Here is a 27501-nt window from a genome sequence, read left to right as displayed (position 1 = left end):
TCTTCATAGGTCATGTTTTCTTGACCTTTAATCATTATTGTTGCTTTCCAATTTGTCCACATCTTTCCTGAGATGTGGTGCCCAGAACTGGATACACTATTCCAATTGAGGGCGTATCAGCAAGGAGTACAGCAGAAGAATTACTTCATGTCTTGCTTACAACATTGCTGCTGATATATCCCAGAATGATGTTTGCTTTTTTTTGCAACAGTGTTGACTCATATTTAGCTTGTGATCCACTGATGAAGATATTGATCAGAACTGGATGCAGGACCAATCCTTGTGGGACCCCACTCAATATGCCTTACCAGCTTGACTGGGAATGGTTTTCCAACCAGTTATGCACCCACCTTATAGTAGCTCCATCTAGGCTATATTTCCCTAGTTTGTTTATGAGAAGATCATGCAAAACAGTATCAAAAGCCTCAAGATATACCACATCTGCCACTTCCCCCCATCCAGAAGGCTTGTTGCCCTGTCAAAGAAAGCTGTTAGGTTGGTTTGACATAATTTGTTATTGACAAATCCATGTGACTGTTACTTATCACCTCATTATCTTCTAGGGGTTTGCAAATTAATTGTTTATTTGCTCCATTTTCTTTCTGTGTACTGAAGTTAAGCTGACTTGTCTGTAATTCTCTAGGTTGTCCTTATTCCCTTTTTTATGGATTGGCACTCTGTTTGGCAGTCCTCTGGAATCTCTCCTGTCTTCCATGAGTTTTCTAAGATAATCACCAATGCCTCAGATATCTCCTCAGTCAGCTCCTTGAGTACTCTAGGATGTATTCCATCAGGCCCTAGTGACTTGAAGACATCTGACTTGTCTAAGTAATTTTTAACTTGTTCTTTTCCTATTTTAGCCTCAGATCGTACCCCATTTACATTGGTGTTCACTATATTAAACGTCCGATTGCTAATAACCTTTTTGGTGAAAACTGAAGCAAAAAAGGCATTTAGCACTTCTGCCATTTCCACATTTTCTGTTATTGTCTTTCACCCGTCGTTGAATAATGCGCCCACCCTGTCCTTGGTCTTTCTCTGCTTTTAAGGTATTTGTAGAATGTTTTCTTGTTAGTTTAATCTCATTTTGTGCCTTGGCCATTCTAATTTTGTCCCCACATGCTTGTGTTGCTTTTTATATTCATCCTTTGTAATTTGACCTAGTTTCTACTTTTTATAGGACTCTTATTTGAGTTTCAGATCATTGAAGATCTCCTGGTTAAGCCAGGATGATCTCTTGTCATACTTCTTATCTTTCCTATGCAGTGGGACAGTTTGCTCTTATACCCTTAATTATGTCTCTTTGAAAAACTGCCAACACTCTCAAACTATTTTTCCCCTTAGACTTGCTTCCCATGGGATCTTATCTATCAGCTCTCTTCTAAAGACTGCCTTCTTGAAATCCATTGTCTTTATACTGCTCTTTTTCCTCCTACCATTCCTTAGTATCATGAACTCTGTCATTTCATGATCACTTTCACCCAAGCTGCCTGCCAGCTTGAAATTCTCAACCAGTTCCTCCCTATTTGTCAAAATAAAATCTAGAACAACCTCTCCCCTGGTTACTTTCTCCATCTTCTGAAATAAAATGTTGTCTCCAATGCATTCCAAGAACTTGTTGGAAAATCTGTGCCCTGTTCTATTATTTTCCCAACAGATGACTGGGTAGTTGAAGTCCCCCATCACCACCAAGTCGTGTGCTTTGGATAATTTTGTTAATTGTTTAAAAAAAAGCCTCATCCACCTCTTCTTCCTGGCTAGGTAGTCTACAGTAGATCCCTGCCATGACATCACCCTTGGTTTTTTTTCCCCCCCTTTTATATTTACCAAGAGACTTTCAACAAGTCTCTTCCTGTTTCCATCTCAACTTCAATGCAAGTGTATACATCTTTAATACACAAGACAACACCTACTCGCTTTTTTCCCTGCCTGTTCTTCCTGAGCAAGTTGTACCCTTCTACACCAGTATTCCAGTCCTGTATTATCCCGCCAAGTTTCTGTGATTCCAACTATGTCATAGTTGTGATTATTCACTTGTATTTCTAGTTCTTTCTGTTTATTCCCCATACTTCTTGCATTAGTATACAGACATCTAAGATACCGATTTGATTTCCCCTCTATGTTCTGTGTTGTCTCTCCTTTGTCCCTGCTATAATTGCCCATGATCCCCCCGAATTCCAACCCATCACCCAGGTCTCCATGTTTTTGATTTACCTATGGGCTTTTGTTTCCTGCCCTCATAGAACTTAGTTTAAAGTTTGTCTCAGCAGGTTAGCCAATCTGTATCCAAAGATACTCTTCCCTTCCTCGATAGGTGGACCCCATCTACACTCAGCAGTTCTTTTTCCCAGAACAAGATCCTGTGGTCAACGAAGGCAAAATCCTCCTCGCAACACCACTTGAGCAGCCATCCATTCACTTCCAGGATGCATCTCTCTCTGCCTGAGCCCTTACCCTTGATATTGCTGTTCAAGCTCTAATTTGCCCCACCATGATGTTCAAGACACTTGCTTTGGAACCTTTGCTTTGTTTGACCATTAAAACATCATTTGTAATCACTGTGTGTATACAGACATCTAAGATACTGATTTGATTTCCCCTCTATGTTCCCTGTTGTCTCTCCTTTGTCCCTGCGATAGCTCTGTAGGAAGAAGTCTTGTAGTGTAAATCTGGCCTTACAGTGACAGCCATCTCCTGAATGTTGTAAAAACATTTCCTCTCTATAGGATCTCTGCCAAGACCACAAGTTAGGATTAGTTGAGCACATTGCCTAAATACTGAAAGCTGCATATGTGGTAGATGTTTGAGGCCATTTTCAGAAGGCAAATCCTTTGTGTCATAATACAGTAAAGCCCACCTTCTTAAAAGAGGTCTGTTTTCTTAATCTTAATATTATACAGTCTTGTACTGGGGCATGAAAACTATGTAGCCGCTGAAAGAATGTAGTTGTAACAATTCGGTATCTAAAGAATGATGTTCAACCACCTACCAGACAGAGGCACTTAAAACCCCCGCCAATCCCTCTCTTCACCCAAAAACTCTCAAAACCCAAAGAGTTCACAAACCACTCAAAGAACACAATGAGATCAGCTGTAGCTGCATAGGCAAGCATATCACAGCAGAGGGGTGCTGTAATTTCCTGGATTGTGGTGTTTCATGCCACCAGCACCATTTCAGCTTTGTTTATTCTAAGAAGCATGATAATTATGCTTAGATAACCATGCCTCAAGATTTGCCTTACTGCGGTCTGAAAAAATCTGGGCAGTTTACATTTTTTATATAGGCTGAAGTTTTCAAAGGTTCCTAAGGGATTTGGACACCCAATTTGCAGTAAAATCAATACATCTGAAGAAGTGGGGATTTTACCCACAAAAGCTTATGCCCAGATAAATCTGTTAGTCTTTAAGGTGCCACCAGACTCCTCCTTGTTTTTGTGGATACAGACTAACATGGCTACCCCTCTGATACTTAGTAAAATCAATGGAAATTGGATATCCAGATCCCCATGTGATAGCTTTGAAATCTGAGCCTCTGTGAGTGTGTGTGTGTAATTATGTATACACATATACACTACAGAGAATTATATATGATGGGGTGGTATTTTATGGACATGAGTTTGGGATGCTGATATTAGTTATGAGAGGTGGAGTCGCAGTTGAGTTATGTAGATGACCCACCAACTCATGTTAATAAAACCTTCATACCACACTATTGTGGATTCTCTATGTGCCACATACCTTACAGCTATTTTACTGTAGTAAACTCAGAGTTTTAATTTGTTTTTATTGGGACTGTTTGTCATATCCCTGTGTGAGAAAAGCTAGGTTATTAGCGCGAGTCCAAATTACAGGGCTATAAAAACCTACAAAATGTACCTGAGAGGTTTTTTTTAGAACCTGAAAATGTTACAGCCTTAAAATCCATAATCTCATACCCTTCCAGAGCTAGATGGGAGTGTTGGACCCCACTGAGGAGGCTGGGTGCCTTTCTGTGTCTGGCCCCGCAGGGCTGTAAGATAAGGAACTTCAAAATCATGACATTTTTATGTATAGAAAGGTAATTACTGGCGTAGGACTGAATATTACACATCCCAAGCCTCAGGCAAGGGTAACTTTAAGAGGAGGAAATGCTTCTCTGACAGGCTGAGGATCTTTTATTTTTTGTTTTTTAGTTTTAATATATGTGTCTGAAGCTGTTTGGGAGAGTGGGGATTGAATGTTAGAATAAGTCCCAGGCAGCTAGCTTAGTAGGTAGATAATATGGTCATAGACATATAGTAAATTATATTTAATTCTCACATACCCATGCAATTTCACATACCTTTCCAAGTTGTTATATGGATATCACCTCCACATTATATATTTGTCTCTCTGTGTCTTTATTTATTTATTTAAATTGTGTGTGTGTGTATTTGTATAATATAAGTATGTTTGTATATATACACACATTGATAAGGTACATATGCATCATGTATGTACAGGTAATACTGGCATGATAAATTGTGTATGTATATAATGGTTCATACATTCACAAAATTAACTCTGTGTGTGTGTGTGTGTGTGTGTGTGTGTGTGTGTGTGTGTGTGTGTGCATATAGACATGCAAATTTCCTGTATCCATCCATGAAACGGTAGGAGATTCAAGGAGTAAAGAGCAGGGAGAATTTGGGAGGTGGTCGGACTGGAAATGCCTTATATTTTAATCTCGGAGGAAGAGATTGTGAATGAGATTGTTCACCCACCCATATAAGGTGAGAACCTTATAAGGGTTTCTTTTTCCACCAACCTGTGCTATACGCTGCACTATGGAGGAAATGTAAGAGATCAACAGACTTTCACCATATTCTTCATGTCTGATAATAAAAGTAAATAGACCAGGTCTTAGACAAGACTAGTTATTAAAATTTGCTGATTTATAAAACTCTGTGATAATGGTTTTACAAATTATAATTTTAATAGAATTAGATTTGTCTAGGCAATAAAATGAGAGAAGAAATTGCTCAGCAACCAATAAAGTCATGGGTCTTGAAGCATAAGATTTTATTTACTTGTGTAACAAATATCACTCCTACTCAGCTGGGATTTTATGTGTGTTAAATAGCAGCAGACGTTTTTAAAAATACAGTAGAATCGCTTTAATCCACACTAATATCAGGGAGACCCTTTGCCAATTACCAAATGTTGTGATTTTGCTAATGTGAGAAAAGCAATGTTTTAAAAAATGTATACTCCATCAAGCAAATATATTCTAGGAACTCACTAGGGCCCTGATCCAGCCCCGATCAAAATCATTTACATTGATTTCTGGGAGCTGGATTAGTCCCCAATCTTCATTACTGTAGAGGGGCTCCATGATAGTTTGCTAAGTAGTGAGTACTGGGTTGGGATGTGAAGCATTAGTGCCATCAGCCCTGTTTCAGGGCATCACTGCTTCCCAGCATAAACTTCAAATCCAAAAATCCCGAACCATTGTGGCTTTGTGTTGGTGATTTTAGTGTGTAAGATGTTGTGATGTGTTTCTCATTTCATTTTCTAGGACAATCTATATATGCTAAGAATATGTATAAAAATAAAATATCCTTTAGGCTGTAAAGGATAAAATATCCTTTAGGCTGTGCAGTATGCTTTCTCCCACCATTAGAGACTGAAAAACGGAAAATACTCTCATTAATCTACACAACCACCCCCATGGTCCCAAAGAACAGTTATGTAATACGCAGATATGGCAAAGAGAGATTCCCAGAGCTGACTCATTTGTGCTCTCTTTTGTAGAAATTGCAATATATTTCCTTCAAGGGAGAGCTAGTAGTGTAGAGATTAGAACCCAGGCCTGGGAGCCAGAGCTCCTGACTATGCTACCATGCATCTTCTGGGTGGCTTAAAACCACTGTCTATTTTAGAGTACTAAATGAATGGTGCTAATTGTATTATTAGTATAAGTTGGTCTTTTGGAATTTTAGGGATCTTAAGAATTTTTAAATGCTACTCAAATTGTCACAGCCAATTCATTTTCCCTACTGCCCTTTATAAAGAAATGTGTTCTTTTTTAGGTATGGTGACATGAGGAGGCAAATTGGTTTTGAGATCAGAGACATGTGGTATAACCTAGGTGAGTAGCCAGAGCACTTCTTGTTTTGATCACTCATTTTGTGTGTATATTCATTTAAAACTATATAGCATTTAAAAAAAAAAAATTCCTAAAATAATGGAATAGTTGCAAAGTCACGCACTCAGAATTCAGGTAATGCCAGAGTTGAAGTTTCCCATGCAAGCTTAATTAAGATAGTCTTTTATTACATGATTACACAGTATCTTTTCCACAGTACTCTCACCTCACACAAGATAGTTGATGCTCAGTTAATGGCAACTGTTCAATTATTTTTTTAATCCTCAACTGTGTACATGATCCTGTCACTGGAGACTGTATCATATGCACAAGGGACAGAACGAAAGTTGACGACTAACAATTCTGGTTGACGGTGGCGGTTCAGTTCTCTGTGGCTGTGACCAACAACTCAATAAGGTTGAGTTTCATGTGTCCTCTACTGGCTCATGCTGCTGTGTGATGGTATAAAGGGTGAAGCTGCCCCTGACCAGCCTCAGTTCCTTCTTGCCTCCCATGAGCGGTAGTGGGATTGTGTTGACTTGCTTTCCAAGTGTTCTCCCTTTCAGATTTTTTATATATAGTTATAGTGTGCTTGGCATAGTTAATAGAGCTTTTCAATAGGTTTCATTTATTTATTTATTTTAGATATTTAATGTTGCGTAGAGCAGTGGTTCTCAACCTGAGTTATGCAGACGTCTTCTAGACACAGGCACCAGCTTCCTTCTTGCCCCGTGGTTGCTCAATCCCCACTCAGCCCCAGGCCTCGCCCCCACCCCTTCCCCCAAACCCGCACTCCGGCTCTTCAGCTGAGCTTCAGCAGGAAGCACTAGGGGGGAGAGGGGAACTGGCTGCTAAGCACCTGCCAATTTTTTTGTGTTGTTTTTGTTGGGTGCTCCAGCCCACGAAGTCGGTGCTCCAACCCTGGAGCACCCATGGAGTCAGTGTCTGTGCTTCGAGAAGGTACAGCGACTCATCTCGATACTTGCCTAGTTTTACAACAGGCTACATCAGAAGCAAAGTCAGTACAAACTAAAATTCCATACGGACAATGATTTGTTTATACTGCTCTATATACTATGCACTGAAATGTAAGTCCAATATTTATATTCCAATTGATTTACTTTATAATTACATGGTAAAAATGAGAAAGTAAGCAATTTTTCAGTAATAGTGTGCTGTGACACTTTTGTATTTTTATGTCTGATTTTATAAGCAGGTCATTTTTAAGTGAGGTGAAATTTGGGGATACACAAGATGAATCAGACTCCTGAAAAGGTTGAGAGCTACTGACTTAGAGTGTTGGTTCCTGTGTATCTGGGTACTGACTCCCGGTACCGGGGCATGCCTCTGTCTTTGAGCTTGCACCCACGGCAAGAAGTCAGGGCTGGTGAGTGACCCTCACTCCAGGTGTCTGAAGTGCCTTGGGGAGGGTCCCATTCCGGGACAGGTGTAAAATATGTTGAGACTACAAGCCCCTGATTAAGGAGGACAGAGAGGTGAGACTGTGTTACCTCCTCATGAAGGCGGCCTTCAGTCCACCATCAGAACCTTCCCACTAAGGACAGGGGCCAAGAGCTTCTGCTTCCATAAGAAGTGGCTATTCAGATATTGTGGAGAGTCAGCGCCGCTCTCCTTCCCCACTACCGAGGAAGAAGCATAGACAAAATGCTTCGAAGGAGCCAGCCTCTACTAGGAGATCAAGGTCTCCAGTTCCATCTGCCAGCAAGGAGGCTGAAAGGCAGGGTAGAGTATCCCTGGAAAAGAGTTGCTCACTGGTACTGACTTCATCTTGTGTGGGGTCGTTGACACTGGTGCCTCTGTGGTCGAGACCTACCGACTCTGTGGTACCAACCCCTTTGATGCAACATCAGCAGCATTTGGAGAACTGGTCAGTATCCACGATGCCAGAGGCATATGCTGCACGCTGGATCTCCTATGCCTTTCAGCACCAGATTCTTCAGCTATTCTGGAGACAAATCTTCTGGTACTGATGAAACTGCAGTCTTTGTTGGGCTCCTTTGTGAGTAGCAGTATCCAACGTCCAGTATAAGGGCTCACTTCAGACTATCCAGTGCCTCCTTGTCCGGTGCCATCTAGAGGCAAGCCCAACAAGCTGTACCTGGTACCTACGTCTCCAGAGACACACTGCCAGTCCTCAGTACTGCGTGGTACCACACTTTCCGGGTCAGGCAACTCAGGCTCTTCCTCAGAGTTGGAAATAGGCTCCTGTGCCCCTCGCACCTGGAATAAAAGGCATCACTCACCTTCAACAAGAGGTACCGGGCAGAGGTCCCACAGTGGTCCAAGAACCCAGATCCATGGGCTGATAGGGGTTGGGGCCCCCTATCCTACCAACGGCTGTTCTGGAACTCATGAAAGTTTCCTCCCAGTACCAGATCCTCCCTGGTTCCTCCTTATCCCTGAACAGACATTAGGATAGCTCTCATGCAGAGACTCATGAGGTTATCCCCGTACCAAGGTTGGTACTGAACCTGACCATCCTTCCTGACAGAGCTTCCTGCAGAGGAGGTATAAGAGACTCCATCTCAACTCCCTTTTTAGCTCCTTGTCATTATCACTGTCTGAGGCAGCAATATCTGTGGTGGCCTCCTCTCTTTAGGATGACCTACTAAAGAAGGTTGCTTCCTCTCTGGACATCCAGGTGGACATCCCATAGACTGGTGGACATATTGGAGTCAGTGGAACCCTTTCATGTGGCTCTGCCTATAAACGAAGCTGTATTTGAAGCCCACAAGGCTAATGTGGCAGATGCCATCATCTCTGCTAATGATAACCAAGAGGACTGAATGGAGATTCTGGTGACATTGTAAATAAGAAGCGGGCAGCATTATCTCCTGTAAATGTAAACAAACTTGTTTGTCTTACCGATTGGCTAAACAAGAAGTAGGACTGAGTGGACTAGTAGGCTCTGAAGTTTACATTGTTTTGTTTTTGAGTGTAGTTATGTAACAAAAAAAATACATTTGTAAGTTGCACTTTCACGACAAAGAGATTGCACTACAGTACTTGTCTGAGGTGAATTGAAAAATACTATTTCTTTTATCATTTTATTTAATAAAAAATAATATACACTTTGATTTCAGTTACAACACAATACAATATATATGAAAATGTAGAAAAACATCCAAAATATTTAATAAATGTCAATTGGTATTCTGTTGTTTAACAGTGCAATTAAAACTACAATTAACCGTGATTAATTTTTTTAATCGCTATTAATTTTTTTGAGATAATTGCATGAGTTAACTGCAATTAATCAACAGCCCCAGTAGAAAGATTTATTCTACTGCTGGCCTGCAGTTTTGTATCTCAAATCAGCAAGCCTTGCTCCGCAGCAATGTCCTTAAATTCATGGACAAATTACCAGAAGGTGTGAGGCAGGAGTTTCAGACTGTATTGGAGGATGGCAAGCTTATGGCTATGACCACTCTTCAAGCTGCGTTGGATGTGATGGATACAACAGCCAGAGCCATGGCATCTGCAGTAATGATGTGCAAATGTTCATGGCTTCCATCATCAGTTCTTCCTCATGAGTTCTAGCAGACTATACAGAATCTCTCCCTAACCCGAACCCTAACCTCTTATCTCAGCAGGCTGACAAGAAACTTCAGTCTTTGGGGATTTATATGCTTCTCCCGAAAAAAATACAGTTCCGCCCTCAAACATACCAGTGATGTTAGTCATTTATGTCTAGGCACCCTGACCAGTCTAGGAAGAAGGGGAAGAATCATAGGAGGAGACCTCTACCTCCTCAATTTCCTCCTTCTGACGGTGTCTCTAGGCAGCCCAATAATGCCAACCAGTCGGTTTGACAGCTTGGTTGAGGGCAGTTTACATCACACCAGTTTTTCCTACCCCTGTGTTTTCCAACAGATTATCCTACTTCCTATGTGCTTGGACCCATATTATCACAGATCAATGGGTTCTAAACACTGTGGAATTGGGGATACACTCTTCCATTTATTTCCAAACTTCCCTCCCATCCCTCCTTCCTCCACTCTCATGAGGCTGTCCTCCTCCCAGACATGCAGTCTGTTCTCCATTTGGGAGCTGTAGAGGAGGTTCCTGCCCTCCATCAAATAAAAGGATTTTATTCTCTTTACTTCCTGATCTCAAAGGCAAATGAAGGCCTAAGCTCCATTCTAGACCTGCGAAGAACTGAACAAATATATGAATAAAATAAGTTTGTGTATGGTCACCCTAACCTTTATTATCCCCTTCCTGAATCCCAGCAACATTGCCCTCAACTTGAGAGAAGCGTATTTCCATGTGGCTATCCCGTCTCCACTCAGAGGATTGTGTCATGGATTTCCTCCTGTATTCACGTGTGCTGTGACACTGCCAACATAATCCCAGCAACCAGAGTGACAGCACACTCCACTACATCTCAGGCAACTTCTGCAGCTTATCTGGCTCAAGTGCCTATATTAGACATTTGTAGGGCTGCAACTTGGTCATCGGTGCATACCTTTGTGATTCATTGTGCCGTTTCTCAGCATTCCTGAAAAGACAGCAAATTTGGACAAATAGCCCTTCAGTCATTGTTCAGGTAGACTCAAGTCCCACCTCCAGATTGAACTTCTTGTGAGTCACTTGAAATGGAATGGACATGTGCAATGAAAATGACCCATGAACCACATTCATTTCCTTCAATATCAGTGTCTCTGGTAAGAAGGAACTGAGAGTGGCTCCACCCTTTATACCATTGTGCAGCAGTATGAGGCAGCAGAGGGTACATGCTCCGCCCCAACAGATACCACTAAGGGAAAAATCTCCACCTCTGGTGCACTGTGCCCACACTCAGCTGAAGTGGAATGGACATGTGCAACACATATCAAAGAACAACAGTTACAGAACAGGTCAGTAACTGTTTTTTCTGCGTGGCTACTTCAGAATGATGTAGGACAGTCAGCAGGGCCTGGGAGCATGCACAACACATTTGGAATTTTCAGAAAATTAAGGAATAGTGCACAAATTCTGCTGTGCATGTGCAAATGGCAATATTCCTTGGGTATAACGTTAGCCATAGCTGGATGGAATTTCACGGGAAAAGAGAAGATATCACTGTGACTTTAGGACTCTCCACCTGCCAAATTACAAGTTCCTGGCCCAAACTTTGGAGGCACTAGAGCTGTTCTGAAAATTATCAGATTTTTTTAAATTAGCAAAATACACCTATTTTACAGTAACTTCATTCTCAGAAATAACTAAACCATTTTTGCTGAAACTTTAAAAAATAGTGCAGTGTATATATAAAGAAAGAGTGCATATTTATGTGATGTGGAGGAAGTGTTCCCATTCACTCTGTTGCAGGGCTATGTAGTGATGGAAAAAGAGGCCTTTTTGAGAACAGCTGAATTCTCTTTTTATTAAAGTTGTCTTTAGTGAATTAGTGGCTGGAGACCAAAATAAAGCAAAGTACACAATAATATATGACTTGACAGACAGATTGCAAAATCAATATTACTTTCCCTTATGTCAGGTCAGCAAAGCTCAGTCTCTGTCAGTTTTCACTGAAATCTTCTTCCACTGTTCCGACCTTAAGGCTATTTATATATCTATTATTTATTTTACTAATTTCTACAGCATCTATTGCTGAGGCAATATTTAAACCTCTGTGCCTCTCAAGAAATTTACAAAATTAAAGGTAAAATCTACATCTTTATATACACACATCATTTACCTGTATGTAGCCTATGGGCGCCCAGATTCTCCATCCATCAGATTGTTATTTCAAGGCAGAATGAAATGTTCCCTTTGAGATGTATTGTGAGGGTTTATGCCCCTCGTTACAGGGCAGCACAGCCTAGTGGCCAGAGTCCATAGAACCGCCCCTGGTTACAGGGCAGTACGGCCTAATGGCCAGAGTCCATAGAGCCACCCCTGGTTGCAGGGCAGTACTGCCTAATGGCCAGAGTCCATAGACCCACCACTGGTTAAAGGGCAGCACGGCCTAATGGCCAGAGTCCATAGAATTGCCCGTGGTTGCAGGGCAGTATGGCCTAATGGCCAGAGTCCATAGAGCCGCCCCTGGTTACAGGGCAGCACAGCTTAATGGCCAGAGTCCATAGCATTGCCCCTGGTTGCAGGGCCGTTGGACCTTACTACTGGCTCAGTGGGGGGGGTCCTACCGAAACACGCTGAGGCTTACCGGGGGCAAGGTACCAGTCCATCACCTCCCCCAGGTCGCTTCCTACCAGGTTGGGAGTTGGGGTCTGCCACGAATCCCGAGGGTCTCCGGGTCCGTCGCCTCCCCTGGTTCCTCCCACAGTAGGGGTTCGTGCCGGTCTGTAGAAGCCTCTGTTCCCGGCAGCTTCAAGAGCGTCGGCTGGTCCTCTGCAGGAGCTTCCCAGTTAAGTCCTTCCCCTACGGCCGCCAGCCCAGACTGAGCTGACTTCCCTCCCTTTATACTCCCTGAGCACTTGGAGCATGCCTAGTACGCACGGGGTGGGACTTCCTGCATCAGGGCTACTGGTCTGACGTCGCTGGGTCCAGTGCGGGGCGGGGCTGCCCCGTCACATGTATGTTTGCACCAACCATTTACAACCCCTTTAAAACATTCAAATTAGTGCAGGCCAATAGCTCTGTGACTCATTTCCTCCCTCCTTTTAAATAAAGATAGTGGGACTATGGCTACGTCCTCACTACGGGGTGGGGGTCGATTTAAAATACGCAAATTCAGCTACACGAATAGCGTAGCTGAATTCGACATATCGGAGCCAACTTACCCCGCTGCGAGGATGGCGGCAAATCGACTTCCATGGCTCCCCTGTCGACGGCGCTTACTCCTACCTCCGCTGGTGGAGTAGAAGCGTCGATTCGGGGATCGATTGTCGCGTCCCAAGAGATCGATTTCTACCCGCCGATTCAGGCGGGTAGTGTAGACCTGCCCTATGAATCAGGACTCTTAGTATCTACTCCTGTCACTGACTCTGGGTGACCTTTGCTTTGTGCCTCCTGTAAAATGGGTATTATAATACTTACCTCCCTCACAGAAGTGTTGTGAGGCTCTGATTATTTATTATTTGTGCTTGATCCTTAGCTGCAACATACTGTAGATGAGCACAGTTTTATTATTAATTTATGCTGGAGTTTCGCATGTTAGGCGACTTGGCAAACTGTGTTTTTTTCCCCCCAACAAAACGGGGAGGAGAAAATTAATTATCAGGTAAGAAAATCAATCCCATTCCAACTAGCACTTTGCACCCTCCACTGAAGAGCAATCTTTCCACGTCCCACCTCGCTCTTATTACTGATGGAAAAAGTATGCTGGTAATGCTTATTCCCTGGCTTTGCATTACTTGCATATATTTCATAGCAAAGATTAAGAATACTGAATTACCATTGGTAATAAACAGATTCCTATTACTACTGATACTTTTATGTCTGACAGTGTTTATTACACTGAGTAGTCAAATCACTGTTGCATATGGCACAGAAACAAAATCAGAAGTGAAAAGTTATTATTTCTGTATGTCCTTGAACATGTTTATGACGTTATTCTATCATTGTACAAAAAATATGATGAAACCAAGTAGCTGTGACTTTTGATATCCAGAATAAATGACAAGGTTCAGACTGGAAATTTCCCATTTTATCTTGTCAGTTTATGACTGCAAATATTGTGATTAAAGCTTCATATCTTTGGAACTCTGTAGCCCAGAGCAGGTGCAAAGCAACTGTGGCATACTTTATATTCCTCGGTGAAGATCGGTACAAGGCAAAGGGCTTATTTGAAATTACTTAAAGAATACCAGAAATATCCATCTTTTCACCATATATTACTATTGTGGTGTCTGTGTCAATACACAGATAGCAAAACAAAACAAAACAAAAAAACTCTTGTGCTAGAAAGCAGCATCATGTAAATTTCAACACAATTCAAATATTTGTAATAGTCTAGGAGTATAATCTTTGTTGAAGCCTGTTTGGTTGTTTCAGAGTCTATATAAAAAAGAACTCCAGACAGACAATTTAATTGTACTATTTGGGTCCTGGCTACCTGAGAGAGAATTTCTCCCCTTGTGCGACACAGTGACAGCTTTGATCACTGGGGCTCAGGAGCGAACAGCACCCTAACTTAAAGGCTGGAGGCTTAAACCAAAAAGTTTAAAGTAGTAAAAAAAATTAGAGAAAAACCATAAAACATAATAGGTTGTAATTAATCAAGGCTGTCAACAGTTTTCTGTTGTGTGTAGGTCTGGGCTTGATCCAAGTCCCACTGATTTCTGTGGTATTTACGGACCCTCTTTTGTTCCCATTATTCCCATCAGTGAGAGGTTTTGCCATTGATTTTAGTAGGAGCAGGTTTGGGCACCATATGTATGTCTGAGCAAACTGTCCCTGACACACAGGGAAAATGACAAGATGTGAGAGGTGCTGTTTAATTGGGCCACAACTTCATTAACTTAACTCATTAGGGAACTATCGAGCAATAACTCGTACAGTGCAGGTCATCACTCCTTCCTCACTCGTCCAAACCTGGTCCCAGCCCATTGCTGGGACCCCACCACCCGTCCCTTGCATAAGGGTTAAGTTCCTGGCAAAGGAGGGTGTCTCCTCGCTGTACCAGATTCTAGGTTCCCCAGCTTCTTACCTTCCCCTAAGTTCATTTCCAGCTCCTGTTTATTTACTGTGGAATGAGTATCTGCACTGGATACCTATCACCTGCCAAGTTGTGACAGCTTGTATTGAACCTCCTGACCTGCTCAGCCATTTCCTGGAGCTGTTGTGGGGAAGGCAAAGAAAATCACCATTCACAGGCCAGTCTAGCAGGGAGGAGAAAATTCCTTCTCTGTCCCAAAAAAGACAACTAGGGCAATACCCACAGGAGATCAACAAAAAAACGGGTCCAACTCTGATTCCCTGGGTGGAAGAGTGAGTGCTGCTGCTCTGGATGTGAGAGAGAGCTCCTACCTTTTGTCTGCAGGGGGCAATGGCTAATCTGAGCCTCTCTGGCCAGCCCTAGCACAGGTGATGACTCCCTTCCAATCTGAAGGCGATGGGAACCCTTAAAGGAGCCACAACACCTTCCCACATGACCAGAGAAAGCCACGCTGCCTTTGAGGTTTCAGGGGTTGCATTCTATTGTGTAGTTGCTGCTTTGAAAGAACATAAATGGTTGGGTTTTTTTTAGTGCTGGCAAATATGTTCCTTTGGCTTCAGTGACAGAGGCCTTACCGTATGCTGAATCTGCATGCCCAAGTCTCTAACTCTGGCTCTGCAGCTAGATGTTTGTCTTCTTATGGCCTTTCCATTATTAATGTTGGAATAATATTCAATTTATAAGGCTCATTTTGAACCCCTGGTCATTTTTTAAAAGTGTCAAGCGTTCAGAATTTTTTTAGGGCTCAGTTTTACTGACAACTAGACTGTTTGTTTTCTGAACATTTTTTGAATAAATTAAGTGCTTTTTGAGATATAAAGGGTTTTTAAATGTCCCCTTTTTCAAATATTTGCAAAGTATCTAATGTTTCCTTCTGCCTCTTGACCTGCTGAATGAAATCACATTACAGCCTAACAATTGAAATATACACCTCTACCTCGATATAACGCCGTCCTGGGGAGCCAAAAAATCTTACCACGTTATAGGTGAAACTGCGTTATATCGCACTTGCTTTGATCCACTGGAGTGAGCAGCCCTGCCCCCCCTGGAGAGCTGCTTTACCGTGTTATATCGGGTCACCTTATATAGGGGTAGTGGAGTATTATTATTACTACTTACTATCCAGTAGTGCCCAAAGGTTGCAATCACAGAGGAGTCCCATAATGCTATAGAAATGAACAGGAAGACATCTATCTCTAAGGTCTAGGAAGATAAGTGACACACAGAGGTTGGAAGAAAATGATACAATAAAGCATATTTGAAACGTAGGAAGACTTGGACATTGGTTCACGTGTGATGCAGTTTTGAGGGTCAAGAATAATGAAATGTTAAAGAAATTCTAATTATTTGAAAACTAGACCTTGATCCCACTCTCAATAAAGCTGATGGAGGAAAAAAATAATGAAAATATTTTTAATGTTGACATCTGAACTAACCAGGGCTACTTTTCAAAGTTGAAACTCCCTAGGATATAGCAAAATTACTGCTATTTCTGCATTCCCCATCAGTGTGCTAGTCACATATAGGTTCAGCAGTTCACCCCAATACTTGGTGTCAAGCAAAGTATCTTGACAGAGATGTTAATTTTGTTGGAGGGAAAGTCAAGGTCAAAAATAGACCTGAACTTTGAGTCTAACACAAATAGAAGTAATTATATTTTACCATTTTCTGAATTAGTCATACATGCTCAGATCTGACCCCAAGTGAGGTATGAAATTACTAGAATATTATTCAATGATATTGTGACCCAAATTAAAATGTAGGGTAAGTGGCGAAGATGAGGAAAAACACATAACTATCTAATATCTTCCATATCTTATTTTTGATACAATTAATTTATTATCTATCATAAGGCACTATGCTGAAAGCACTCTAAAGGAGGCAGTGCACACTACAGCAAAGCAGAGGCCAAAATAAAGCAAAAATTTACATGCTGTTTAACAACAAATGTTGTTTCACCTATAGTTTTAAAGCAGCTGCACATTATATTACCTTGCCAAAGACAAGAGTCCTAAATTTTCTTCCAAACCTGTCACATTTTGAATCTGTATATGGGAGCTCTTCAGAAAAAGAACACCTGTGAATTCATTGTTCACTTGTTTATCTCAGGATATGCTTTGTATGTGACAGACAGCTGGAGTAGACGCTGTTGGGTCCCAGAATAAGATTGTTTCCTTGTATATTTTGTCTGTTACATTTTATATTGTGGCACAACATTGCATTGGATCATGTTGTCATGGCAAATACACACGTGTATTTCTATACATGATATACTGAAATACATCCTATAGTATATCATTTTAGTTATAGTTAGAAGGGTGTCAGTGAGAGGCTTAAACCCACTTCCATTTGAACGGTTTGCTCACATCTTACTGGACAAGCCAAAATATCTATTATTCCTTGTGTAATGTAAATTTGGCATAACGATGAGGATTATTTAACATTTTCATTTGCTCTACCGTGATTTTTTGTGGTCCTCTTCAACTCCCCTGTATTTAAGAATGTACTTTGTATCTTAAATCTCAGGTGGGTACAATAGATCTGATTGGTGAGGCAATATGCTTAGCATCCAAAACAGGAGCGTGCTGACTCCACAGTTCTTACAGATTATTGTTCTTGTTTTTCCATGCAGCATAGAGTGTAAATTCTGGTGGGAGCCACCTACATACTCTGCAGATGAGGTGAAGAGCTAAATGGGCTTCAAATAGCAAATGAAATTATACAAAATTATACAAATAATTTTAATATTTTTGCTAATCACTCTTACTCCCCTTTTCCCCCATGTTTTTCTCTTTTATTTCACTTGCTGAAAACCTCCCCTGTCCTCACTGATTTAAAAACTCTGTTGATTATTACCTGTGAGAGAGGATTGCTATGAATATAATGTACTCTAAATAACAAAAGGACTGAATACTTACAGCAGCAATTTCCCTAGATTCTGCTGATACCTGTAAAGGACCTGAACATATGAGGTGTGGAGCAAGTCCTGAGTGTGCCCACAGCTCCCATAAATGTTAGCACTTTGTATGAGATGCTCAGCACCTCATAGGATTGGACTCAAAGCTGCATAGTCCAGATATGTAGCTGTTGGTCACTCAGCTGAGATGTTGTGTAACTTTCTGTTTGGGTAGAAACAATATATTTTGTTATAGGAAAGGAAGAGTAATCAAAAATTTTAAATGCATTATTTTTGAAATTTGCTATTTTTCATATCTAGACCACAAAAGATACTAGTTATTCTTTGCTATGTATCTTTAAGCTTGGAGCAATGAAAAACTCATTGTGACAGATAGAGAACTTCATGACATTGATGTTGCACCTGACGAATAACTTTGTCACTATCATTTGTTCTCTGAAATATTGGCTCTGACACTTTTCAGGCATGATACAAGAAAACTGTCACCTGAGAGGCTGACGGTAATAGCATAAAAAAAAAGAAAAGAATAGAAAGCTTTACAACTTTTACTTGCATTCTGCTCAAAAACATTCAGCATTGGCAGGGTCATATGTTGTCAAACACTAACCCATCTCTTGCAAACTTGCTAAAAAGATTTTAGCTATATCATAGAATCATAGGGTTAGAACGGACTGCAAGAGTCATCTACTCTAACTCCCTGCCAAGATGCAGGATTTGTTGCTTCTTCACCATCCAAGACAGATGGCTATGCAGCCTCTCTTTGAAAACCTCCAGTGAAGGAGTTTGCATGACTTCCCTAGGCAGTGTGTTCTATTGTCCTACTGTTCTTACAGTTAGAAAGTTTTCCTGAGGTATAATCTAAATCTGCTATGCTATAATTTTGAACCCATTGCCTCTTGTCCTGCCCTCTGTGGAAAGAGAGAACAATTTTTATCCATCTTTTTTATAGCAGTGTTTCAAGTATTTGAAGACTGTTAACATGTCCCCCCACCTTAATCTCCTCTTTTCTAAACTAAACATATCCAGTTCCTTCAGCCTTTGCTCATATGGCTTTCATTCCATCCCTTTGATCATCGTTGTCACTCGCCTCTGTGTCCTTTCCAGTTTCTCTACATCCTTTCTCTACAGTGGTGACCAAAATTGAACACAGTACTCCAGCTGAGGCCTAACCAGTGCCAAATACAAAGGTCCTATCACCTCTTATGACTTTCTATGTCTCTGTTAATGCAACCCAAAATTGCATTTCCTTTTTTTGCGACAGCGCATTGTTGGCTTATGTTGAGGCTGTGATCCACCACAACTCCCAGATCCTTCTCAGCAGTGCTGCTGTCGAGCCAATTATCCCCCATTCTGTATTTGTGCATTTGGTGTGTCTTCCCTAAGTGTAGCTCCTTACATTTGTCTTTGTTGAATTTCATTTTGTTGTCTATAGCCAGTTCTCCAATTTATCAAGATCACTTTAATTTTTGGCTCAGCCCGCCAAGTGTTTGCAACCCCCAAGAGCTTTGTGTCATGTGCAGATTTGATCAGTATGCTCTCTATTCCTACATTCAGGTCATTAATAAAGATGTTAAATAACACCAGACCCAGAACAGATCCCTGTGGGAACCCTACTTGAAACCTCCTTCCAATCTGACATCATTCTATTAACAGTTACTCTTTGTTTGTGTTTGTTTAACCAATTATGTATTCAGTTAATGGTAGTTCTACTGAGCCCGCATTTCTCCAGCTTGCTTATGAGAATGTCATGTGGGACTGTGTCAAAAGCCTTATAAAGTCCAGGTATATTATGTCCACTACATTCTTCCTATTCACCAAACCTGTTACCTTCTCAAAGAAGTAAATCAAGCTGGTTTGGCATGATTTGTTTTTAAGTAAATCCATGCTGGCTGCAAGTGATCATCCCTTCATCCTCCAGGTATATCTAAAGTTCTGCCATTGCTGCTTTCAATTTAAATTCTCAATCAAGAAAGCAAAGAAAGCAACTTATTTGTTGAAAAAAATAAAATGATTATAATGTTGCTATCTTGTTATTAAGGATTTTCTTCTTGATCACCTCATGTATTAAATGATCTTATGTTAATGTTAATTGCAATCACAACTAAAATTGGTAATGAATATGAATACTATCTCAGTGATTACTACAGTAATCTTACGAGGACAAACGTGTTAATAAATACACTGTATTACATACTGCTCCATGGTTGTATGTATGTGAAATTTCAGATTATGTGAATTCATGCTATACTGTGCATTTTTCTTGCATATAGATATTACATTTAATTTAAAAATCAATAGGATATACTGATTTTTTTTTTTTTAGTGTTCCATGCATTGTACAGTATTATAATACACTGGGTCTTATTAACAACTTCCATACAGGGATCTCACAGCACTTTACTAATATTAAGAGATTAAGTGTCACAGCACTTACCTAAATTAGGTAATCATTATTTACCCCAATTCACAGCTGTGGAAACTTAGGGCTAGAGAGGTTAAGTGATTTTTTTCAGAGTCACACTAGGAAGTCTATTGCTGAGATTGGAATACAATCATATTTCTAAGACTTCTATATATTCGCCCACCCAGTGCCCCCAAATCTGTCTTACATTTCATTTACTGTGCACGATATCCATTCTTACTTCCTTAATATTATAGAATAGATAATTCATTGAATAGATAACCTCTATTGTTAGCCAATGCTGCTTACAGTAACTAGATGTTTTTAGTTCAATGGTCTAATTTTTATAAGTATTCAAGTTGCTGTTAAGAATTAACTTACTTTCTGAATCTGTGAGGGGGAAGAATTTGGGGAGGTGCAGTTTCCATTTGGGAAGAAAAATGTAAAATAAAATTAGCCAGTCAAACCAACTCTGGAAGAAAGAAGACATAATCTAGACCTGGCTTAGATGTAGTTTCATATCTTGAGGCTGTAAGTATGCAGTCATAATGACATTTTGATAGAGTGTTACATTTTGTAACACTGGGAAACATACGGAATTTTAAATAATTTAAAATAGGATGGGAGGGGGGGGAAGCATATTTGCATGATGTAACTCAAGTACTTAATATGTAATATGGAGGTGTGTGAATTTGTTTGGTTTATGGAAGTATAGCAAGCTCTGGTTTGGGTCTCTCTTGAACAGTTCTTTAATAGTTTTACTGTTAGCCTTAAGAACAGAGTTCACTTCTCTTTCTGAGAGTTAGTGACTTACATTAGGACATAAATTGCACTTAAGAAAGTGAGGGCAAAATCAAGAAATGCATTCTTACGCTCGGGATATTCAAAGCTTATTCCTTGTAGCATTTTTTAAGGTAATCTTGTAGCACTGTTGGTGGCTTTTCATTAATTCTGAAGTACATTTTCCCCCCCAAAGGTCAACATAAGATCAAATTCATCCCAGAAATGGTTGGGCCCATGTTGGAAATGACACTGATTCCTGAAACTGAGCTTCGGAAAGCTACAATCCCAATATTCTTTGACATGATGCAGTGCGAGTTTCATTCTACCAGAAGCTTCCAAATGGTAAGCATTGTTTGGCTACAAATATTTGAGGTTTGTGAATGTGATCCAAGGACCTTTTGATGCCCACTGGTAAAAGGCACAGAGATGCATAGCGTTACAGTGATCCTCAGGGTTCACCAAAAGAGGTCATGTAAGATCTCTAAGAAAGCATGTGTCACACTGTCCATCATGGCCATTAAGAAATATATGTGGAGATAATGTGTAAGGAGTTACGTGTGTATACTGAAAACTATGTTCTTAAGTCCTTGTAGATAAACACAGGTTGCTCAGAGGTAGCATGCATTGAGACAGACTTCTCCAGACAGGAGGTGGGAGACACTTATCCCCCTGGTTGATGAATGTGTATTGTGTATTTTACAATGGAAGTCTATTGTCGTATTGAGTCAAAGCTAATGAATACACTGTAGGAAAACACACAAACAATAGGGATTATCCTGTTTGAGTAAAGACAATGAATTTTAGAAGAATAATTAAGGGTATGGCGGTACACCTGGCATCATTCATTTTGGAAGACAAGCTACTAGTGGACTTGATTTTATGAAAGGAGGATCTCAGCCATCTTGGTTGAAAACTCTAGGAAAAGGACTTTGGGGTGCGCTAACCTGTAGGAGACAGGATAATGTCTTGTGAGTTAAGTTTAGGCTCTAAAAAGTTTCTTATAATTTTGTTTTGCATGTAACCATTTGTTTCCAGTATTCGTTCTTGCTATCATTTGAATGTCTGTTCTTTGATAATAAACGTATTCCTGTTTTCATTATAAATATATCTTGAGTATTGCATGTTAAGCAGTGTGATGATCTTGAGTTGAGTCTAGTCATCTGGTGAATACTAATCCTTTGGGAGCAGAGAATATGAGAGTTCTGTGAGTGTTCAGTTGATAAGGGGATGGGCGCTTCAGAGGGACACTTGGAGTCAGGAAGGAATTTGCCCCCCGGTCAGATTGGTAGAGACCCTGGGGGTTTTCGCCTTCCTCTGCAAGCATGCAGCACAGGTCACACAGGTTTAACCTAGTGTAAATGGTGGATTCTCTGTAACTTGAAGTCTTTAAATCATGATTTGAGGACTTCAGTAACTCAGCCAGCGGTTAGGGGGCCTATTACAGGAGTGGGTGGGTGAGGTTCTGTGACCTGCAATGCGCAGGTCAGATTAGAAAGATGATCATGATGGTTCCTTCTGACCTTAGAGTCTATGAGGACTCAGGAGTTGGTGTGTGCCTATCACTGACCTGTACAGAGATAGCAAAGCCTGGAAGGTGGTGCTTGTGTTGCCAGAAGCTGATGGAGTCAGGGAGCTGATTCACAGCAGGCACAGACAAGACTTCCTCCACTAAGGGCAGGTGGAAGTGATTCTGGATACCCTGGGAAAACATCACAATGAGTAAGCCCAATTGTAGCCTGGTTACAAATACTAAATTTTGTTTTTCATCTATTTGGTACAATTACAGATAAGTTTGTTTTCTATAATGTTTAAGTGGCTGTAATATGTTCAGTGTAAATGGTTTTAACTCTTATTTTTTTGTTGAAACTTGTTTTCACAAAGCAAGTGAAACCTTTCTTTATGCTACAAATGGAATACAAAGGCAGATGTTTTAATTCTGCACTGTCACTCAAAAAAAGAGGCTATCTACTGAGCTAAATTAGATTAAGAAATTTTGAACATAGTAGGAAAGAAAATAGGAAGCTAAAAATTAACTGTGTAGTGTATTGTTTTAGTCTCTCTCGTAATTATGATGGTCTTTACCATGATTTTGACATCAAAATAATGTCTCACATACTGTATATGAGTACTGTAACCTCTGGGGCAGAGGTGGAAATCTTGCTGCAACCATGTGAAATCTTGGCCTGCCATCTTCAGTGTTTGAGAGATCAGTGCAGTGATAGCAAACAATATCTTGACAGCACTCACTCTCTTTGTACCTTCGATCTGTTCTTTGAAACCATATTTTATATGGGAAATATGTGAGTGTGCATTAGAGGCAAGTATCTTTGAGACCAAAGTATTGTTTTTATATGAGAAAACGTGAAGATTAGCAGTACTTTCAATATTGAGCAAAAGAACTTAGATTCCTGTGGCCCAGGTCCTCAGCTGGTGTAAATCAGCATAGTTTCATGGAAGTCAGTGGAGGTATGGCAATTTATGTCAGCTGGGGATCTATCCCTATGAATTTTGCAATGTGTTCTGAATCGAAATGGACAACATTTTTTGACCAAAACTTTTTTGGGTAAAAAAATGCAGCTGTAGCGACAACACTGAAACATTTCATGAATTTGTGTTGATTTTGCTAAATTCTTTCAATTGGAAGGAAAAAAATAAAAGAAAAAACTGAAAAAAAATTAAATATTCATTTTTAAAATTAAATATTTTGATTTTTTACTTGAAACAACTTTCATTTGAAATTTCCTTTTTTTTAATTGTTTTTAATTGTAAAATGTTTTAAAATATACTCAAAATCCTAACCAGATGTTTCATTTTGAAAACATTTTATTCGACCTGATGCTATTTTTTTTCCAACTTTTTGATTCACAAAAAAAACTTAGAATAAATTTTTGGTTTGACCTGACTTATCAGGTCAATGACCTGATAACTATAAATCCTTTATTTGCCCATCTCTAGTTCTGAAGCTCTAAGTTTGTTTTTAACCATTTGTTCATTAAAATTGAGGTTTGTGTTTCTTGTCTGGCTATACTGAAAGAAGGACAGGAGACATTTGGCATGGGTTTAATCAGGCCGCAACTTTATTATTAGATGTCTGGGACTACCCGGCAGATAAAAGCGTACAGTGCAGGTAACCCCATGTTTATTCTATAATTCCCTGGAGGGTTTTTGCCAGCGCCCCCTCTTTTTCATCCTGCTTCAGACTGCTCTGTGTAAAAAGGAGGCTTCAGGCCCAGGGCTGCCCCTTTTAAGCCCTGCATTCCTAGGGGATGAGTCAGCAACCACACTGACCCCTTTTGCAACAGTTTTCATCTTCACCCCTCCATAAAGCACTGTTCCCTTCACTCGGCCAGCCAGCCAAATATGCCCCCCACCCCCTGCTTAAAGGTGCAGGGTGGTCGTTGTATGGGAACTAATCTAATTCTGTGCAGGACTTATTTTTCATAAGTTAGTATTCATAACAAGCTTCTAACATATCTGTAGCCAAAAGAAATGAATGCCTACAAGGAATGAGTTAAACATATAAAACATGACTAGCTGTATTAATTTTCAATTGCATTGCATTGAAAGAGGAACTTTTGATCAGTATTTTGATTCAATTAAATTTCAATGATCAGTTTTTATATTTATCTCTGATATTATTGCAGTAATAAGTAACGCACGGTGTAGTATGTTAACGTTGTGTGTAACTTTGCCATAATAAAAAGTAACAAAATAAAAACCTGAAGTGCTCAATGAGATACCATATACACATTCTCATGTCAGATGCTTACTTTTGTTACTTGTTTTTTTTATTTGTTTAACTATATGGATCATGAACTATATAAAGATGGCATAGTTTAATTTATGGCCCTATATTTCTTTGCATAGAATAGTCTGGTGATTTTAATAGATGAACAACTTAAATATTTAATGCAAACTTTCTTCCCTTTTTGAGAAGAAATATGCCTCATGCTTAAACCACAGATGTTTTGGATTTTAGATAGAAATATTCCATATATTTATATCCTTGTGTCACAACAACTTGCTTCATTATGAATACAACATTATCATAACATATACAGAAGCACTAAACCCCTTGTACATTACATTCAGAATGCATATTTATATCTAACAGAAAATATCCAATCTGTCCGTTCATAGTTTCACATATAAATGCTAGAGAGCTATACTTTGCAAGGCACATCACTGTGTTCACATCTGTGTGCTGGTGTTAAACTCCAGCATTTAAGCAAGACCTTAGACTATATTTGGCATAGAATGTGACATAGCCACATTGTTTAATCAGTGAGTATGAGTTTTAAAATACCCCTGTCTAACTTCAACTTTCGGTACATGTGTGCCCCTTATACCTCACCAAAAAGATGCTTTCATGTTCAACATCCAACTCAGTAGGTTGGTCCTCTAATTAGATTGCACCCCAAAGGGGCTGAAAGGCAATTGCATATGACCAATAGAGAATTCCCTCGAGGTAGAGGAAGTTCTCACTGGTACAGCTACACAGCAGCCAGACCCTTTGCCTCTTTTCCCCTACACCAAGATGTCTGGGTGTTGCAGAGCCCTGCACTGCCTTGGCACTATTCCACTAGCACAGAGTGCATTCAGGGCCTTAAGCCAGTGTTGGGGCTGACTCTGGCCTGGAGAAGAAGGCAGCCAGCTCCAGCTCCCTGATGCTTTCTTAAGCTGAGCAGACCGAGGTTTTCCTGTCTTGTCATGCAGACCATTGCTCGTTTGCTGTTTACTGTTTATGGTGAGTAACCTGCTCCCAATAACTTAGTGTGTGTGTGTGTGTGTGTGTGTGTGTCTGTGTCTGTGTGTGTGTGTCTCTGTGTGTGTGTGTGTCTGTGTGTGTCTGTGTGTGCATTATGTACATGCAACTGCCAGTTATTGTTCTGCTTTGCTTGCAAAGAGAACTTAGAATTGAATGGTTGGCTGCTGTTTAACTAATCTGCCAGAAATCCAATTATCTAACCTTATTAGTCACATCAGCAAGGGTTTAAATTGGCTCCACTTCCCCCAGCAGATGTGTAAACCTATAATGTGTGGGAAGAATATAGATTTTTCACAGAATTGTAATACTAGAACATGTGGCCTATTATTAATAGGCAACTCACACCAAATCTACTTTTATTTCAGTATCTATTGTTCTTATCTGGTGAAAACAGTCTTAAACAGCATGACTGTATTTACTCTTACTGTACTTACAATCTTGAGAAAGAACATAAGATCAGTAAAATTGTGCTCTGTCTTTAATGAACTAAGTTATAAGTTCCCAAATCGTGATATATGGAGATCTGGGCAGACAAGTAATGCTGCCTACTTCCCCTCTCTCATCTTTTGTGTGCAGCTCCAGCTAGGACACACCACAAAACAAGGAGCATGGAATTGCCACTAAGGTCCACTGAGGCTTCCCAATAGAAGAAACTGCCTCCTTTTCTCTTCTGCTTCCTTCCATCAGTGCACTCCACACTTCAAAGACCAGAGGGAATGTCAGAGCCAGAGAAAGATAGTGAGGAGAATCACTTTGACTATCAGAGTCCCAATCCCAGTCAGGTAGTGGTGATAGGTCATGTGTAGCTGCAGGAGGGAAGGTGGTCCGTGAGATGACCCTATTACTAAAGGTGGCCCATACCATGAAAAGTTTAGGCACCACTGGTCTACAACCTTCACTGCACCACCTGATTTCTCTCTGTCTCACCTTTCTTGGACCCTTCCAATTCATTTTCTTGCCCCTCTTTGCACACACAAAGCTTTAGCTCTCATTCCCTGGACCCATCCCATTGCTTTCCCCTCTCACCTCACTTCTGCTCATCTCCTTGATCTGCCTTCTCTAACTCCAGCCTTATCTCTCCGAAGTTGAGAATGAGAGTCATATTGAGAATGGGGGATGCAAGGTGGGAGAAGGAACATTGGAGAATGCATTCTGAAGATCAGTGACGGTTTCCATCAGCAGAGGGGTGAGGTAGGCTGGCACCATGTGCAAGATAGGACCCACATCCAGACCTGCTGCTAGAAATCCTCTCTGAAATTGCATGTAAACACCCCAATGTGACCCACAAACAATTTAGAAAAGAGACAATCAGAATTGTTTCGTTGGGGAGCTAGCTAGTTCCTAAGGGTTAAAATAGTGTAATTAATGTTAGATGAATCGGTCTGGATTAAAATAAAAACAGACTTGTAGCTTCATTCAAAACATGAACCAAACAAAAGAGAGAACTTTTTTGAGGCTCTAGTTCAATTTTTGTTTGTTTGTTTTATATGGCTTTGCACCTTTCTGTGCTTCCTGGTGTGGGCCAGAACAGAAGCAAACATAATATATTGATGTGTGTGGACTTTCCATCTAGGTTTACACCAAGGAGAATTCTGTAGAAAAAGCTTAATCATGTGAGATTTCCAAACCAGACCTCGGAAAGTAGAATCCTTGGGTACTTAGCTGAACCAGTATTCTGAATTTTTTGTGGTTCACCCATTGCTGATGATTAATTTTCCAATTTCTGTGCTCATGTTAAAAGTTTGACATGAACATAATAGTGTTATAGTAAAGCTATATCGTCTTATCATCTTTCCATTTTAAGATTATTTATATTATCCAGTGTATGGTGTACAAAATAAATATACCCACAAGGAGCCCACAGCTGCCAACTTTCACATGGTAAATAAGCACCCCGACTT

The 27501-nt window shown here is 40.3% G+C and overlaps 1 protein-coding gene across 2 annotated transcripts in view; it reads left to right on the top strand.

Moving 5' to 3' along the window:
• Positions 1 to 27501, top strand: part of DOCK1 (dedicator of cytokinesis 1) — a 538667-nt gene that overhangs the window by 407900 nt on the left and 103266 nt on the right. For both annotated transcript variants that reach the window (XM_065552235.1, XM_065552233.1), the window contains exons 32-33: positions 6050 to 6108; positions 21026 to 21174. In XM_065552235.1, coding sequence (XP_065408307.1) covers positions 6050 to 6108; positions 21026 to 21174 — 208 coding nt within the window. The remainder of the gene's footprint in view (positions 1 to 6049; positions 6109 to 21025; positions 21175 to 27501) is intronic.

The sequence above is a fragment of the Chrysemys picta genome, chromosome 7 (genome assembly GCF_011386835.1).
Source record: "Chrysemys picta bellii isolate R12L10 chromosome 7, ASM1138683v2, whole genome shotgun sequence".
Taxonomy (NCBI): Eukaryota; Metazoa; Chordata; order Testudines; family Emydidae; genus Chrysemys; species Chrysemys picta.
The sequence above is the reverse complement of the archived record's forward strand: the minus strand, read 5'-3'. Positions and strand labels throughout refer to the sequence as shown.